This window comes from Lemur catta, chromosome 5 (assembly GCF_020740605.2).
Source record: "Lemur catta isolate mLemCat1 chromosome 5, mLemCat1.pri, whole genome shotgun sequence".
Taxonomy (NCBI): Eukaryota; Metazoa; Chordata; class Mammalia; order Primates; family Lemuridae; genus Lemur; species Lemur catta.
The window spans coordinates 109,909,533-109,929,108 of record NC_059132.1 but is presented as its reverse complement, the minus strand read 5'-3'; the positions used below and the strand labels follow the sequence as shown (position 1 = coordinate 109,929,108).

Sequence of the window (19,576 nt, the reverse complement as noted above, 5' to 3'; positions counted from 1 at the left end):
CCAAACTCACTAATCTCCACTGGCAAGGGGTGAAGACAGCAGGTCAGAGGTAACCCAACTTGCCAGAATACCTGTGAGGCAATACAAGACCAGCGCACCTCCTCCCACCGCTGTTAAGGAACGTCCTTTGGGGGCTTGAAGTTAAGGGCACAAACCAGTCCTAGCACTCGCAGTTCTCAATGAATTACCCCGATGAGAAAGAACCAGAGAAAGAACATAAGGAATATGAAAGAGCAGAGAGAAATGCACCCCCAAAAGAAATCATGAGACCCTCAAAATCAGATACTAATTTAAATGAAATGATTAAATTGATGGAGGAAGAATTCTGAATATGGATTATAGGGATACTCAATGGAATTGAAGAGAAAATAGAAACCCAACACAAAGAAACCATGAGAACAATACAGGAAATGAATGAAAAATTCTCTAAAGACGTTGAAATATTATGAAAAAAACAAACAGAAATCCTGGAAATGAAAGAGGCCTTCAAGGAACTTCAAAACACAGTGAAAAGCTTAAAAATATAATGGATCATGCAGAGAAGATAATCTCAGAGCTTGAAGATAATGCCCATGTGCTAAGCAAATCAGATGAAGAAAAAGAGCACAGAAGCAAGAGACAAGAACAGAACATACAAGAAATGTGGGATTATGTAAAGAAACCAAATATAAGAATTATAGGAATCCCGGAGAGAGAAGAAGAAAATACCCAAGGGTTGGAAAATCTATTTCTTGGAATACTGGAGGAAAATGTGCCTGGTCTGGCCAGAAACCCAGATCTCCAGATACAAGAAGCAGACAAAAGTATACCTTGGGGAAAAGAATCTCTATTCAATAAGTGGTGCTGGGAAAGCTGGATAACCACATGCATAAGATTGAAAGTGGATCCCTACCCCTCACCTCTCACAGAAATCAACTCACACTGGATAACAGAGTTAAACCTAAGGCATGAAACCTTAAGAATTCTGGAAGAAAATGTGGGGAAGACCTTTTTAGACATCGGCCTAGGTAAAGAATTTATGAAGAAGACCCCCAAAGCAATCACAGCAGCAACAAAAATAAACAAATGGGACCTGATCAAATTAAAAAGCTTCTGCACACCCAAGGAAACTGTCATTAGAATGAATAGACAACCTACAGAATGGGAGAAAATATTTGCTTTCTATACATACATCTGATGAAGGACTGATAACAGGAATCTACATAGAACTTAAGAAAATCAACAACAAAAATATCTAACAACTCCATCAATAAATGGGCAAAGGACATGAATTAAAACTTTTCAAAAGAAGACAGAATAATGGCCAGCAAATATATAAAAAAGGGATCAACATCTCTAATCATTAGGGAAATGCAAATCAAAACCACAATGAGATATCACCTAACTCCAGTGAAAATGGCCTCTATCAAAAAGTCCCAAAATAACAAATGCTGGCATGGATGTGGAGAGATTGGAACAATCTTATACTGCTGGTGGGACTGCAAATTAGTACAACCCCTGTGGAAAGTAATTTGGAGATATCTCAAAGAGCTAAACATAGAAATACCATTTGATCCAGTAATCCCACTACTAGACATCTATCCAAAGGAAAAAAGGACATTCTGTAATAAAGACATCTGCACTCAAATGTTTATAGCATCACAAAGATGTGGAAACAACCCAAGTGCCCATCAATACACGAGTGGATAAATAAAATGTGGTATATGTATACCATGGAGTACTATTCAACTACAAAAAACAATGGTGATCTATCACCTCTTGTATTATCCTGGATAGATATTGAGCCCATCCTTTGAAGTATCACAAGGATGGGAAAACATACACCACATGTACTTGCCATCAAATTGGTATTAATTGATCAACACTAAGGTGCTCACATGGTAGTAATACTCACTGGGTGATGGTCAAGTAGGGGGGTTGGGGGATAGGGGTGGGAGCTGAGAGGTAGAGGGGGTTGGGATGTAAACTCACAGCTAATGGAAACGGGACACACTGTATGGAGGAAGGACACCCTGTAGCCCTGGCTTGAGCGAGGCAAATGCATTTCATGTAACCAAAATGTTTGTACCCTCATAATATCCTGAATTAAAAAAAAGTCATGAGCCTATTGATTGTTTATAAGATATTGATCTAAATGCATTTTTAAATTAATAAGCAAATGATATGAACAGTATCTTGTCTTAATGTTTAGAAAATGACTTGTCTTGAGAACATCACTTGCATTTCCAGAACACTGTGAGGTATGATGGTTTGCACAGTAGGTGCAATTATCCTGAACACCGATATATGAAAGCACAATAATTTTTGGCCTTTGGCTTTGTTCAGAAGAATGGATGGCCCTACATAATTATGACCACGTGTGCTAAATTACACTAGCACTTTTTCCCAGATGTGTGCATTATGTGTGAAAGCATCTATCTCACTACAGTTTCTTGAAATTCCTGACAGGTCTATTTCATGTGTATTTTTTGCCATTTGAGTTACACTAAAATAAGTTTCATGTTTTCTACAGCAGTTTTATGCTATATTATGGTATCATTTTGATGGTTTTTCCAATTCTTTTCATTGTCTGAAAACATCAAAATCTACCTGTTTGATAAATATTGTTAAAAATAATAAATTCTTAGATTCAATAATGAATAAAAAGGATAAAAGATTACTTCTTTCTTGCCTTCTTTGATTGTTTCAACGATGAAAAAATCAACTTGAGATTTATTTTTATAGTTCCCATTAGGAATGTGATAATGTCTTGGTTTGGACCTTAATGTAATCTTATTATGAATTGTATTCAATACAGAGTTATTATTAAATCTTCATTTATTGCATTGAATAGCTGTGGTTGTTTTTCCCCTTAGAGCCTTAATTATTATCCAGCTATTAAATCACTCCACAACCAAAATTGACTAATTAAGCATAATTATTACAGAAGTTAAATTTTCAGAATTCTTCAGGAAACCCATCTAAACCTTAGTCATGTGCTCAGTGGCAACAATGTGACTTCTTATCATTTATCCTTATTTCTGTTGTATAGCAACAGGAAAAATGCATCAACAGGACCACAACATTTCAACAAACTGACATATTTGAGCCCCTGATTCAAAAGAAGATAAATTAATTGTTTCATTAAGAATGAGTGTGAAAGAGAATCTTTGGTGAATTCCATGAATGAGTGGGGTAACTATTATGATGTTCAAGCTCTGATTGGGAAAGCATTAAACTTAGTCATGTTTTCACAGCTGTCTGATAACGTAATGAATAAATAAAATAGCAGTATAAGATACTATTGTTTTGCGTTTGACATACCTTTTTTTTTCCTCCATCATCTCCAGCTGTAAGCACAAGATGTACCTGGAAAGGCTGCCAAACACCAGCATCATTATCCCATTTCATAATGAAGGCTGGACTTCACTCCTGCGAACCATACACAGCATAATTAACCGAACCCCGGAGAGTCTGATAGCAGAAATCATCCTGGTAGATGACTTCAGTGACAGAGGTAAGATACAGTTGACAACATTTTATCAGATTCTGTTATCATTCACATGCTCATTAAGGGCTTTTCTAAAAAACCTAATAACGAGAGTTTCATTCTGATTCCATCTGAAACATGACTATGAAGTTTTATCTATGTTGTGGTTTCATAAAATGTTGGCCAAATGCAAAAGAAACTTAATGAGAAGATATTGGTGTCATTTGGGGAACTATAAGAAATTTGCATTACATTTCTGTTGTAAATTAGACAGGTGTTGGCAAAATGCCTCAAATTCTACTTTCAACTTCAGAAAAAGCACTACAAAGTATATTAATGTAAGTACATACAAATGGTGAAATACTTGAATGGAACCATAAAATCTATTCCTGTTTCTGAAAAATATCCACTCTTATTTACCAGCAGGATACATTCTGCAGGCTGTGCTTATATTGCCTCATAAATATTAGAAGTTATAAGGGACACAAATACATATTTTTCCCTGGCAATTCTAGCTATTTTATCTTTTTGAACAATAACAAAAACAATCTGATGTAACAGTATATTAGAAAATTTGACATAAATTTTAATATTTTTATAAATCTTATAAGACACAATTTGGCTTATAAGACAGGGTAATAAAATTATAGAAAGTTTCCTGAGAGCAGGACATGATAAGTCATATTTGATCTAATTATGAGAGCTGTTAATGCTTCAGGGAAAGTAAAGTCCCTCTTTCTTGGTTTGTGTGAATGGAGAAGAGAAAACCTTTCTCATGATAATCATCTATTTGGAAGCATCATTTTCCACCTTATATTTCATTGCATGAAGGAGCTTGGCTTAACTCTACTGTGCAGTTGTAAGAAAGAATGACAGTAAAATAATTTGGTTTATTATTATTGTTATGCCTCAAAAGAGAATACATCTTGAGATCACATAGGTTAATTGAGGTTTTAGAAATTTTATTTGCAGCAAAAATATCATTTTTTCATAGTATTCAAAAATTCTATAAAAGTCACACCGCTTAGTGCTTAGTGTGTTCATTTTGAACTTTCTTTAGTAGAACTATAGTCTTTTTAAATACTGATTTTTATGTGCTGATTATAAATACTGATTCAGGAGTTGACTAACATAAATATGTGTTAAAAAGTTGATATGACAGAAATGAGGTTGTTTAACACTATTCTGTTAAAATGCAAACTACCACCTTAGTCATTTAGGTTTGATTTCAAAGAGGTTTTCATTTTGTGTTGCTTAGGTGGGTACACATTCGATACTACCTAAGAGTAAGAGCCAGTATGTAAAATTGAAATTTTCAGAGATTTAAAAGACAATATTTAAATAATACGTTTATTTATTTTGAGTCTAATTGAGGCTACTTACATAAAAGCAGTCATTACTACCTCAAGCTAAAAATGAGCATTTGTGTTAATAAAGCTAAAACTTTATTTAATTTTTTATTTTTTTATTTTTCTAAAACTTTATTTTTAAAAAAAAGTGAAAGGGAGAAACAAAGATCTGAGGCTGCAGATCACCAAGTGACTGATCTTTGTGGCTGACTGGTACCAGGAGAAGTAAAGCGGTGTATCTTTGCATTGTTTCCTACAAAATCAACTTTTTCTTGGTCAACTATTTATTGTACTGGAATTTTGACCTGGGGATAATACAGTAAGAAACACTTGGTAGCAGAAAACTGTAGTTTGTAGAGCCTTTTTGTTTGTTTGTTTGTTTGTTTTTGCTAAATATTTCTCAGAGGTATATTTCAACTGAAAGTCTTTAAAAAGGTTGAAAATAATAACATCAACATTTTTCTAGCCTCAAATCACTGTCATCTTTCTACTCATTTTTATTTAGATGTATCTATAATTGTACTGTTAAACAATATAATTAACTTATTTTGGGGGGGAGACAATCCCAAAAATCATAACCCCATAGTGCGTAGAGTATTTTTCACCAACTCTTTAAAAATCAGATTAAGTAGGCTAGACAAATTTTAAAGTACAGAAAGATATAGGAAGACTGTTGGTGTCCTTTAGGAAGTTATTTCTGAAGTGTTACATTTTAAATTTATTTTCAGAAATATATTCTAATCCCAATTCTGTTCAGTATGCAACTTAACACCTTTGCATTATACCTGTTTCAGATACTCTGCAATGTCCTTTGGCCAAAGGCAATAAAATTTTGACAAGACTTAATTAAATATTACTACCTTATATTTTATATCCTCTAGGAAAATAAACTAGCTACACATGACAAAAATATAGAAAAGCCAATATTTTAGTAATGTTATTAGCATGAGTGTATTATCACTTGGAATTCATATTTTCAACAAATTTAAGTATATAGTAAATGAAAAATTCTGTAATGGTGGATTTCATGGCAATAAAGAAAGTAAAATACTAAAATATTTTTAATTATAGAATAATTATAAATCACTACCAAGTGATTTTTTAAAAAATCTACTTGAATAGGATTGACCCAGTTCTCAAAGTGCTTTTTTAAAAAAAGTGAATATTTCATTCAGCAGTTCTCAGTTTAGATATTTTTCCCAAAGCAAGCTTGGTATCAGAGTGTTATTTTAGCCTCAGAACACAAGTCTACCATCTATAAAAACAGGAAGGTGAAGGGCGGCAGGTAAGTTTTCAACAACCACTGCTGCGTTTTGCTATCTGAAGCTTACCAAAGTTTGTGAGTGTGACTATTTTTTCTCCAGTGAGCTCTCAGAAATACATTTAACAACTTAACTTGAGACCTGGAACAAGGCTTCATGATGACTTTAAGAGCAGGACTAATCCTGGGCTTATCTCCAAATTCCAGGCAACCTTAACTGCATCCACATAGAAAATGTTGAAATGTATGAAATAAGCTAGGGTTTAACCTCAGAGATAGGATGTATTTGAACCTGACAGTTCTCTGAACTTTGTGTGCTGAGATGAATGCAAGTCCAATTTGAGGATAGTCACAGGAGAGTTGCTGACATACTTCGCTTAACACAAGTGTGGAGGTACCACTGTGCACCCAGGTACGCACACACAGACATGGGCACACATGCACACACTCGTGCATTCTTGCCCCTGCATTTTCAAACTTCCCAGTCAGAAAAGGTAGGTAGTTGAGTATTTGAGTTTCACGCAGATCTGTTATTCCCCATGTTCTAGTTAGACGGAAAATCAGAGACTTGAAACTATCCTCCTAGGCTAGCCAAGTTTACAAAGAGAAAAAAAAAAAGAACAAGTGTGTGTGTGTGTGTGTGTGTGTGTGTGTGTGTGTGTGTGTACATACAGCAAAGCAATTTCTATAAAGATCCATATTACCATAAAAAATCCTAGACTCTTCACATGGCTGAAAGTGTTTATAAATCTTTAAAATACTGGGAATATATTTAAATGATCTCACAAATGATAATGACACATCTTGAATTTCAATTTCTATTTTACGCAAATGGTCTTCAAGTATACATTAAGGAAAGTTTCTATAAGCAGACAAATTTTACAACTATTCAGAGTTGGAAGATATCACTGTGAAAAGACTGTAAAATAGACGAAGAATGGTAGTGCATTTCTATATTATATTGTAAAATACTAATACTAAAGTGCGTTTGAAGATTTTAAGATGACAGTCGACGAAAATGTTTTAGTGCCTGTATTCCATCAGATACTCTGCTAGAGTATGAGACAAGCAATTTTTATGTCTTAGATTTATTGAGAGCTAGTCACTCTAAATAAATCTTGGAATTTTTAGATTAAGATTTAAATTTAAAATTGTGAGGATAATTGTATTTTAAATCAAAATATGAAATCAAACTAAATACTGTCAAGTAGAGGAATTAAGCAAATGTTATAAAAAAAGAACTAACTACTCTTCAGAAATTCAGCATCATCTGCCAAAGAAATGAAAGAAAGCTATCCCGATTTCTCATGATGTCTTTATATCGTGTTGCAGAAGAGTGAAATGTATAGATAGTGTTAATAAAACGGTTCTGTTTACCAATTAGTTTAACATTTGTTGTTGTGAGGAAATGTAAATCAATAATGTTCTCTCAAGGTCAGAGGAAAATAAGCCTACAATATACAAGAGTAAAAGTTTGGGAAGTTACAAACTATAAAATCAACCCGTAAAAAGTCTTTTTGCTTTCTTCATAACATCTGAGTATTACTGATCAGTGGCAGGGTCTGCTTTGAGTGGAATCTGTTTCAGAAGACAAACAATTCTGAGGTTTCTCTCTTTTAAATTAAAAATCCAATCTCACATGATGTAGATATCTACAGAAAAAAGAACAGCATTTATCTGACAAAAATGGAAGCTATATATGTTTGTTGAGCCTCGCCTTTGCCTTAATATTTAGAGTAGCATTTTATTGTCTTCTTGTTTTTCTAAATTGTGTTATGGGTTAGCTTTACATTACTGGCATTGGTAGTTAGAACACTGCAAAAGGTACTTAAGGGGCTAATATTCTTCTGTCTTCTAAAGAAAGTAGTAATCGATCTCAATTGGGTGAAATTATTTTCAGTTTTAATTATTTTAGGATTCATATTTAATTTACAAAGATATATTTATTAAACAATGCAAGTAGATTTTTTATACAAAAACTTATTAAAATATTCTAACATAGGTTGTTTTAGGGAACATCATCACAATGAAATATATTTAGGCTAATTTTGAACATACATATTAGTATTTTGGAAAATATGTAATAAATGAAGTAATAGAATGGAGAGACACAACCTAAGTTCCATTGTCTAGCCTGTATAGCTTACATATCACATATAGTGTTAGAACAATTTCCATAGTAGAAAAATTTTTTATTAATTGTTTTCTTTCCTTTTGTCATTTCAAAAAATATTTTGTGTATTAAATGAATGAAGTAAACAAAATAAACCATTACTCTATTATCTTTAAAATACTCATATGGATATGTTTTCTGACTTAGTCAATTTGGGGGTTATAAATATTTATATATTAGCCGTATGAGTAACTTTTACCAGTTTTTAAAAAACAGTTCATTCTAAAGAGATGATAAAACTCATCTAATTGTCATTTTTCTGGCTGGCATTTTGTTCTTTTGTAGTTTTGTTCTCTTCTTAAATATTAGTTTCGAGAACATGAAATTTCATTTTTGCAGGGTATTAATGGCTGACTTTGACAATTTCACATATTTCAATCTTCGTGACTAAGCATGTTAAATTCTCTTTCTCTCTGGATTGAAAATTTATCTTGGGCTTGTGTTTTAAACCAGTGCTTTTAAAGGTAGAGAAAGGCATCAGGTGGTGGATTAGCCGGCTTGGCTTTCCAGTTGCTTATTCTGGAGGAAAATTCCACATGGTCGAATTAATATGGGTTTGGCATAGAAGGAGATGCTGCTTTTGAAAGCAAAACTGTTGCAGCTCACCCATGTCACAAAGGCATGACTTCCTCAAGAAAAATAAATTGTGCAATTCATTTTATGGCAGATTAAATCCTATTTATTTTTCTTGCAGACAGCTGTTTTGAATAGAATGTCACTTGGGTGAAACTATTTTATGGGTGTTGGGCTTCAGATCTTGGGCAGACATGACTTTCTTTGATGAAAGAAAAGGTTATGTTTTATGATTATTCCTCTTGTCAGCAAACCTCAGCTTGTGAGCTTTAGTAATACAGCGTTCAGTATTTCAAGCAGCTCTTTTTGATGTCTAAATATCTACCTGCTCTTAATTTAAAAAAAAAGGCATTGCATCAACACAATGTGAAAAAAAAAAAATAAACCTCACCAACATTTCCTCCTTTATTCTGAATTGTAACACTTATGTGGAACATTAGCAATCTCACAGCATTCAAGATTTTTGATAAGTTGACAAGTTTTGAGCATCAAATTCATTCGTGCTTATAAATATATTTTAACAAAATTCTCCTAATAAGAATTAAATGTTTTATGTCAAGTGAGGAACAATTCCCTATTAGAATGACAGGATCTTTGAAATGAGGAATTTGTAGGTGACACGGCATGTTTGTAACGTTTTATAGATGAGTAAAACAGAGGCTCAGAAAGATGAGGTCCTAAGTCACATACTAGGTCAATTTCATGTGCTTGGATAACTGTGAGATGAAATTAAAATGTTCAGTTTTGTGCTTAGGTATGCAAGGTTCCTTTGTTCTGTAGTTTTCTCAGACGTCTTATTCTGAGAAACTGGAACGATTCTGATAACTATCATTAATTTAATAAAACTGTACTACAATTATATAGACACTCTAGATAATTGAATCTAATTTATTACCCATTTTTGCCTTAGGATCAGGACAATAATAGAAACCATTATTTCGCTGTGTGTATACACAAGTATTGGAATAGAGACGTTCATGAGACTCATAATGACTGAGCGCACCAGTTCCAGTGTCCATAATGGCTTTGCAGGACTGCAGGGGGCCGGTCAGAGCCTTCCTCCTGGAGAAAACAGTGTTTTTAACATTCTGAAAGCCTCCCAAAGTAATAACATAGATCATTGAACAGAGTTAACTATGTTTCATATAGCTTCGCAGACTGGTGTGAAGGAGAATGTGTTGAGCTACATGGGTGGATTTGGGGCTGGCCCCTTGTTGGTTGTTTGATTCTGTCTTTATTCTGGATAGAGAGTTAGGCAGCCTAACAAGGCTTCACCCAGGCCAAGATACTCGAGATTCCCAGGGCCACGCTGGTGCAAATGTCTCAAAAGATGAGGAGAACAGAGACAGGCGGGTTGAGGGTAGGGGTGAAGGGGAGTTACTGGGCAAATGTCTAGCATTGGATTAGATGCTAATTAGATGCATATCCTTTATTTTCCATCTTTTTCTGTGTTGCCTCCTAAAACTCAGGTGAAGAACACTTTATGGAATATATATATTCATCTATTCATAAGCTCACAGCACAGAAAACCCTGACCCCAACATTGTAGCTCTGTGAAGAACTAATAGCTAGCAACTGAGAAGCCAGTGGAGCAATGAGGAGGGAAAGCTTAATTTTCTATCTTGATTAAACTCTAGCTCTGTAGCTTCTAATTTTGACCTTTACATGTTATAATTCTGCCAAATTATTAAGGTCACTTCCCACTTAGTGCAGACACATTTTGAGTTTGAATTAAAATTTGAACAATTATTATCCTTCAGATTGGGTGCATGTTTTCCTCTGGTTTTGCCAAATTGAAACTCTGCTTCTTAGAAAATAAATGAAAGTCTCTATGAAGAAAGGTTTGTATTTTATTTAGCTGTTTAATATTTCTATTTATTTGTTTTACAATACTGAGTACTATAAAATTACAGACTCATGAGACAGATAGAGTATAGTCAGTAGTTCAGAGCCCATGTGTTAAAGACAGAAAGTCTTGAATTCAAGTTCCAGCTCTGCCGCTTGCAGGCCTTAGAGCCTTGGAAAGGGTTGAATGTGAAGTTAGATTACAGAAATAAGATAGGTTTTCACTATTTTTTTTAACTTCAAGAAAAAATATTTCCAAACTGGAAAGGGTAGAAAAAATAAGTCCCCCAATATAGAGGAAAAGATAGCAAGATATCTTCATCTGTGACTACTTCAAATAAGTTTGTGCTTGAAGGTCTAAGCCATTGCAATAAGCTCAGAGAAAATGCAAAATTTACCTGTTAACCATGAATAATATTAATGAAACGATGATGAAGGAAATAACTACCCAAGACTGGAGTTAAAAAAATAATGTATACAAAAATAATATATACAAAAAGGCAAATTTCAGGTTCTAAAATTCAGTGCACCTCTTTTTGTTCTTGCATATATACTTTCTTCTTGTGGGCATACTTTTTCACAGCTAGCCTGTGGCACCAATAAATAAGGTCCACTTAATGACTACCTTGATTTTAGCCATATGGGTACCTAGGAATTTAAATAAAAAAATGTTAAAGGAGTCACTGTTCACTTTTTCAATTTCTAGGGTGGAGAGGATTTGCTCTTCCTAAATGAACAGTGTCATTGCTGAATTGTAATAAGGCCACGTTTACTAGTGACCAGGCAACTGACGGGTGATTCCTAAACCTGAATCACCAAGCACAGGGGAGCATGGAGCGCACCCCATGCAGGACGGGGACAGGAGGGAACTACCTGGGAGAGAAGGACCACTGCATGTCCCTGAGTGACCCTTATTTCAGAACTGTTTCTGATTATACTGCTCTTGTTAGAATGTGTAAAATATTATTAATAGGTAGAATTTGAAAGAGACTAGCAATGGATATTTCCAATTAAGATGCAAACTCCATTATATCAGACTGTCATCCAGAAGAAAGCCAGTCTAACCTGTGAAATGTTGCAGCTCAGGCCCCAGTCTCAAAGACTGAAATTGCTTGCAGGCTGGGAGCAACCGCCTTCAAGTCCTGCAGAGCAGCTTGCGCTCCGTTTCTTCAGCAGGTTTGCTGATTTGCTCCCTCCCTCTCTCCTGTAATTGAAAAGAGTGATGGAAACAACACACCCCCTAGTTTAGTATGTTGACACCTGATGATCAAGAACAGTGTGAAAAGGAGTGCGGCAAACAAATGTGTAATGGCAAACGTATGTTTCAACATCTAGAAATGTTGGCCACTTAATATATCTAAAACTTATTTTTACCGATTTCAGAATTCAAAAGATTATCTATTTTGCTGATTTTAGGCAAAACTCTCATAGTTTATACTATTTGATAGTTAATACTGTATGGTAAATTCACCACCCTTCCCGTTGCAGGTCAAGAGTGTTCCTAATGATTATTTAGTATGAGGAAGGCCCTTTTCTGGGGAGAGAAATTACAAGGCATCACTGGTAGCAGCCACAGCAAATGATCTTTTCAAATTCTTTAATCCCCTTTTGCGTTATAGGATCAGGGAAGATCTACAAGGGAGCTGAAGCTCGATGTGCATAGAAAAAAATTTGCATTTACATTAATGCTGGGCCTCCTACATGCTAACCTATAGAAAATATTTATGGATTCTGGTTCTATACTTGGCCTAAAAATTGAACCCAGGATATAAACTTTTTTCCAAGATAGTACATGATGAATGATGTCAGTATGTTCTATTCATTTTAAATGTCTGCAAATGGAGTTAATTCTCTTATTTTTCATTAGCAAGTCAGAAGGGGCATGAAATGAAGCAGAGTGGTTGAAGAAGGGACCCGGGGTGATGGTTCAACTCTAATAACCAGCTAGGCATGCCATGTGGCTCCCTTCCTCATCTGCAATGAGCGGGGATGGTTAAGTGGGTCGTTTGGGCATCATCTTAGGTTTGAATCTCATCTTTACCTTTCCCAGCTGTCTGACCCTGGCATGTGTTCATAGGAAACTGAATTTCTACATGTAAAGTAATTAGATCTGGGTGTGGTAAAAAGTAAGCACTCGATAAAGTTTCTTACTATCATTTTCACTATAAAAGGCCAAAATAGAACTAGATGATATCTAGTACTACCTCCAGTAATTTTAAGTTCATAATTTAGACTTATATTTTATAGATAATAAGACAAGATTTTAAAAAAATATTTATTTATTTGCTTTAAGCCTATGTCCTTCAAATAGTTGCAGCACAGTGATCGGAAGCTGCTTTTATACCTTTACAAAGAGCAAAGGCACTGTCTTCAGAGACCTCTGGGGTCCCTACGGTTTCATAAAGTTGATTCTGAAATAGTGCAACTAGCATTTTAGAGAATGGCTTAATTATAGAACCTGATGAGCTCCTTTTATGAGAAACTAACAATTTAAGTAAATAATTTATAATTTCATTTATTCCATTTAATTAAATAATTCAATTATTAATCAATTAATTAATTAATTCAATACTGGCCCTCTCTGCTTCACTTGGCATTGCTTGCATCCTTTCTTCTCAGCTGGGCATACTTTTCCTATCATTCCTCAGTGGGCTTTTCCTGGGGCTTCTCTTCCTCCACATTTTTCTTGAACATTACTGATCCTCAGAGCTCCACTCCTTACCTGCAACTCATATAAAGGTGCACATTATCTCTGGGGATCGGTTTCCCCATTCTGTACCATTAAATTCTTATGCTTCTGATCCGAACATTCCACCAACTGCTGAACATCTGGACCTAGATGACACACTGATATTTCAAACTCAATGGGTCCAAATTATCTAACTTTAAACTATCTCTTTTTCTTAAATTCACTCTCTCTTTTCATGACATCATTTTCTTTCCAAACTAGAGAACTGAGAATGACTCCCCGTGACTCCTGTTTTTTCCTCACATCCCACATCCTGCCAAGGAACAAATCTTGCCAAATTTACCTCCAAAGTACTTTTTAAGTCAACCTTTCTTCTCATTCTATTCTGCTGTGGCTTTAATTCACTTGCTTGATTTGCTGAAACATCCTTCTGACTTATTGTTCTCCATGTTTGTCCAATCCAATCCATTATCAAAATAACATTTATAACAAACAAAAGTGGCCATCTTACCTCTCTGCGTAAAACTTTCCTTTTGCTTCTAGTGGCCTAAACAAATTCCCTTCAACAATGTATGAAATTCCAGCCTCCCTGAAGAGGCCCTTGGTTAGCACTCCAGCTCCTCTTTCTCTGTAGTCAATGTTGCAGTTATTGCCATAGCAAAACTGAGATGCCAAGTTCCCCTTCACATGGCACGTATTTATGACCCGTGTTTTATTAAATCCTGTTTCCTCTACCTGAAATGTATCTCTACTCCCTCCTTTCTGTGTCCCTTCTTCTAAATGACCCTTGAAAACTCAAACAGGGTAACAGCTTCAGCCCGCCTTCCCTGGAACTCTACCATGTCAAGCGATGCCACTTACAGTACCTTGCCTTGACAGATTACTTAAAAAAGAAAAAAACACCCTGTGACTCAGTTTCCTCAACAGTAAAATGAGGATAATAATAATACTAATCTCTCAGAGTGTTTGTAAATATTAAAGTAAATACATACAAAATGCTTAAACAACAGCTGGCACACAGAATCCCATAAAAATTGCTGGCTACTCCCTTTGGACTTCTTCTTTATTACCATGATACCCTGAATCATTATCACTGCAATTTCCACATTATTTAATTGTGAGTTTATGTTGATCTTTACAACCAGCCAATGAACTCTTTGAAGAAAGGAAGTATGTGGGTCATAGTCAGAAAATTATTGTAGTTGAACCAATATGCATATTTACTCATTTGCTCATCTCTAGAAGTAGAAATCATTCACTTCTTCAAAATTAAATGTATAAAACTAAGTTTCCATCATTAGGACAGGTTTTTTTTTAATTTTCTTTAATTAATTAAAGTAGTTGAGAGATTCCACAAATAGAAAACCATGCCACTGCACAATAATGATGTAAGTCAGAAATGATGATGCTTACAGGAAAAAACTATGCTTCTTTGCAACAATTATTTCCAAATGTTGCAAACTCATGAACTTTTAGGTTGTTTCCATTTGAAAAAGTTTGTAAGTAATTTAATGTGTGGTATTAATTATTTTAAACATGTTATTTTTCCAAGAAAAAGGAATTTCAAGAAAGCAGTATACAGTAGACTTGTCCATAATCAATATGACAAAAGTGTTATGTTAAATGCAATAAACCATCTATTTATTTTGACTGAAAAACTGATCTCTAGGAATTTTGAGTGCCAAGGCATGAATCTATTAATATTTGAAAAAGATAACATCTCTTCCTTTAACACTGAATATCAATAGCAGGTGGCATGGGATGGAAAGAGAAATATTTATTGAACATATTTAATCCTCTTATATACAAAAGATTTGGAACTTTAAATAAAGAGTGTGTAGAATATATCTTCTACCTAATTATCCCTAATCAAAGTGGGTCTAAAAATATAATAAAAATGCTCAACTAATGGACAGAGTAACACAAACTTGATAGCTACATAGACAGTAGAAACAGGAATTTTTTTTTCTTTCAAAAGAATTTTTACTTAAAACAGCAAATGTATGGCCTGTCTCTCCACATTAGACTATAAGTTCCACAAGTTCTATGAGGACAGACCTAGTTGCCTGTTTTTGTCAGTGCTGCATCTACTATGCCTAAAATATTAAAGAGTAAATGCTTAATATTTGCTAAATAAACTAACAGATCATAAATGAAAATAAAGTTTCCCTCCATTTCTGAAATCAGAGTCCAATAGCACTCACAGTGCAGTGGCCTCAGCTCCAGTCCTTATCTTACTGATCTTCAGAGCTCTCCTTATACATAAAACCTAATCTGGGAAATCTAAAAAAAAAAAAAGAAAAAGTATGTACTGTGAGGCTCCAAGTTTTAACTTTTAAGTAAGGACAAAAGTTCATAGAGTCCTATTAATTTGGTAACCTTCACAAAAATCAGAGACATTTTAAGAGCTTAAAAAGCTAGGGTGACCCACCTTTAGACACCGGGTATAATTGAAGACAATTTCAGCTTCCATTAAGAGCGTTGTTATGTACAAGCCCTGTCAAAAAACTGAGATAAGCTTTATATCACTGTGAAAAAGGAGCAATTCGTCTGCATTCATTTCAACTTGAAACCAGCTAGTGGAGGATATGAAATAGATAATTTGACAGCATGTGTTTTGGTGGTGGTTATTGCTTATGGGAGACATTCTAATGTTCTTTTCCCTCATTTTTATTACTAATGGTCATATGCCTATATTCTATATTCATATTACTATAGGTCATATAGAAAACTACATACATATGGTTTTCTAATAAATGTTTTTGTATAGATCTGCTTGACAGATTGAAAACAAATCTGACTGATTTCCTATAGTTTTACTTGCCAAAGCTGGCAAATCTATATATAGATACAAACTCCAAAAACAGTTACAAACATTTTAATACATTAAGCTTAGGAATGTAATTAAGTAATTATATTTGTAATTGCCGTATTGATGTCTTATCACATTATCCCTTTTATAAGACATATATTTTACTGCATTTTTTAGGATTAAAAAAATTAGTTCTTTGCCACCTTCAGATGTTAGCTGATTGATGACCAAAAGTAGATAAACTTAAGAGACTTATGAAAGTTCTCCTCAAGTATGCGAAGGCTGACATTTTTGTCCTAAGACCACCATGGGAAGAAAATAAACAGCCTGTTTGTGAATTAACAGATAGAAACATGTACCAGAGGAATCAAAACACTAGATGTCTGTATGACTAATCTTTCGCCTTCCCTCCTATCTTTATTTGCTCTCTTACAATTAAATTTATCTAAAGAAAAGACATGCCTGTCTCATTACGCTCGGGGCTCACTGAGCAGAGTCACTGGAAGGAGACCTTGACTCAGCTTCTACTTTCTTGTCCACAAAAATGAACATAATAATGCTGCCAGCATCCAAAGGTTGCTGGGAGGATAAAAGAATATTACCTTTTAAATTTGCAAATGGCTAAGCACAAAATTAATGTTAATTAATTAGATAACACCAATTGTGTATTTATCTTGAGGTTTCCACCAATGAATTAGAATCAGTTTCTGAGATTTAAGCTTTAAAATTAATACTGCAGGAATCTCAGCAGGGACATGCAAAGCCATTTGAAGGAGTCAGAATGGCCCTCGAACCTGTGAGAGGTGAGACTTGAGTGCAGCCATGCAGGCCTGCCTTTTCTTTACACCAACCTAATTGTAAGAGAGAATAAAGGTGGGGGGATGGAAATTGCGCATACACACATCTAGTGTTTCAATCCCTCTGGTCTTTGTTTCTGTTAACTCACAAATAGGGTGGTTATTTGCTTCCAAGGTTGTTCTTAATAGAAGGATGAAAAGGGCTGCTTATAAGGATGTGAGCAGTTTCATTTCTATGTACTGAGCTTCATTAGGGATTAACTCGGGCCATTTACTGAGATCTGCTGACAGAATCAAGTCTCAGAAGGTGCACGGCTTAAGCATACCTGGGCAAATTTACCAAGATAGCGAATGCTCCTTAAGGCCGCTACAGACAAGTTCTCTTGAGGTGCTATTGATAACTCCATGTGGCCAAGGATGTAAGCTTATACTATTTGTATTTCTACATAGGATATATACTGGAAAACCTATTGTAAACTATGTAGAAAAAGCTGCTCCTATGTGTCATTAAATACAGCTTAATTAATCTCACTCACTTCCAGTTGTTGAAAATTTCCCAGTATCTGACTTACATGCTGGAAATTAGGGGTAGGGGTTGTGCTAAATCTGTTTTTTTAAAGGATATATTAATAACATAGATTTTTCTTTTCATATTTCTACAAATGAACAAAACAAAGTCTCCATGAGTTAATAGTTAAATTATACTATATAAATCTTGTGCACACATGTCTTCTTCCAAAGAAACTTAAATTAACCTCCTGAGACATAAATATGTATATGTCTCATTAATATATCTCAGAAGGTTAATGTACTTTTACTGTGCTCCAGACTTTTAAGCCTTTATTGTTAACATCATTAATGTTTTACAAAATGATACATATTCTGGTTTTTTTAAGTTTTTTTCAATATTAGCTGAAGACATAAAATGATAGTCAAAATGTTTCTGAGAAATCCTTTTATTTTAAAACTTTGAAAAAAATACCAACAAAATAATGTCTATAAATACATATAATAATAGCATAATATTATCTGGAGTCTTGCATTGGTTTTGTGGTACACCAATAAGTTTTAAATACCTTATGTCACCTTTAAGCACTACTTCCTTCCCATATAAACAGGTCTAGAGATAGGTTTAAATGACAGATCACAAAGCTTTTACAGAACAGCAGAGAGATTGTCAAATGCTGCGACTCTGTAACTACTTTTTCAGTTGCCCTTAACCAAGAGCCACCTGAGTTATACACTATACTATTAATATATTTTATATGTTTGCTGGCATTATTCTATCTTCTTTTGAAAAGATTCTGTTCATTTCCTTTGCCCATTTATTGATGGGGTTGTTTGATTTTTTCTTGTGGATTTTCTTAAGTTCTGGATAGATTCTTGTTATCAGCCATATATCTGATGTGTAAAGAGCAAATATTTTCTCCCATTCTGTAGGCTGTCTATTCACTCTAACGATAGTTTCTTTGGCTGTGCAAAAGCTTTTTAATTTGATCAGATCCCATTTATTTATTTTTGTTGCTGCTGTGATTACTTTGGGGGTCTTCTTCAAAAATTCTTTGCCTAGGCTGATGTCAGAAAGGGTCTTCCCAACATCTTCTTCTAGAATTCTTAAGGTTTCATGCCTTAGCTTTAAGTCTGTTATCCATCTTGAATTGATTTTTGTGAGAGGTGAGAGGTGGGGATCCAGGTTCAACCTTCTGCATGTAGCCATCCAGTTTTCCAAGCACCATTTATTGAAAAGAGATTCTTTTCCCCAGTGTATATTTTTGTCTGCTTTGTCAAAAATTAGATTACCATATGCGGATGGTTTCATCTCCGGATTCTCAGTCCTATTCCAAAGGTCTATGTCTCTATTCTTGTGCCAATACCATGCTGTTTTAGTTACTATAGCCTTGTAGTACAACTTGAAGTCTGGTAGACTGATACCTCCTAGTTTGTTCTTTTTACTTAAGATTCCTTTGACTATACGAGGTCTTCCCTGGTTCCATACAAAGCATAGAAGATATCATGTATGTACAGAATGGAATATTATTTAGCCATGAAAAAGAAGGAAATTTTGTCATTTGCAGAAACATAGATAGATCTGGAGGATATTATTTTAAGTGAAATAAACCAGGCACAGAAAGACAAATATTTCATTTTCGCACTCATATATGGGACCTAAAAAAAAATTGATCTCAAGGAAGTAGTGAATAGAATTGTGGCTACTAGAGATTGGTAAGGGTGGTGGGAAGGGGTAATGAGGTGTTGGTGAAGGGGTAATTCTGTTAAATAGAAGGAAGAAGTTCTGTTGTTCAATGGTACAATGGGGCAACTATAGTTGACAATAGTTTATTGTATTTCAGAATAGCTAGAAGTTTTCAAATGCTCCCAACATAAAGCAATGATGAATGTTTCAGGTGAATCATGCCCCAGTTACCCTGATTTGATCATTGTATGTTGTGTACTTGTATCAAGATGTAACACATACTCCTTGAATATGTACAATTATTATGTATCAATAAAAAGATTAAAAATATATATATTTTAATACAAAGTTATAATATTGAAGTTATGGCTCTTAAATAATTCCTTGTTGCATGTGAAAGAAATGCTTGGCAGT

At 34.5% G+C, this 19,576-nt stretch overlaps 1 protein-coding gene across 1 annotated transcript in view; it reads left to right on the top strand.

Moving 5' to 3' along the window:
- The window catches only part of GALNTL6 (polypeptide N-acetylgalactosaminyltransferase like 6), an 819,656-nt gene that overhangs the window by 356,016 nt on the left and 444,064 nt on the right, over nt 1-19,576 (top strand). The window contains exon 5 of the mRNA XM_045552501.1: nt 3,330-3,496. Within this exon, the coding sequence (XP_045408457.1) occupies nt 3,330-3,496 (167 nt within the window). The remainder of the gene's footprint in view (nt 1-3,329; nt 3,497-19,576) is intronic.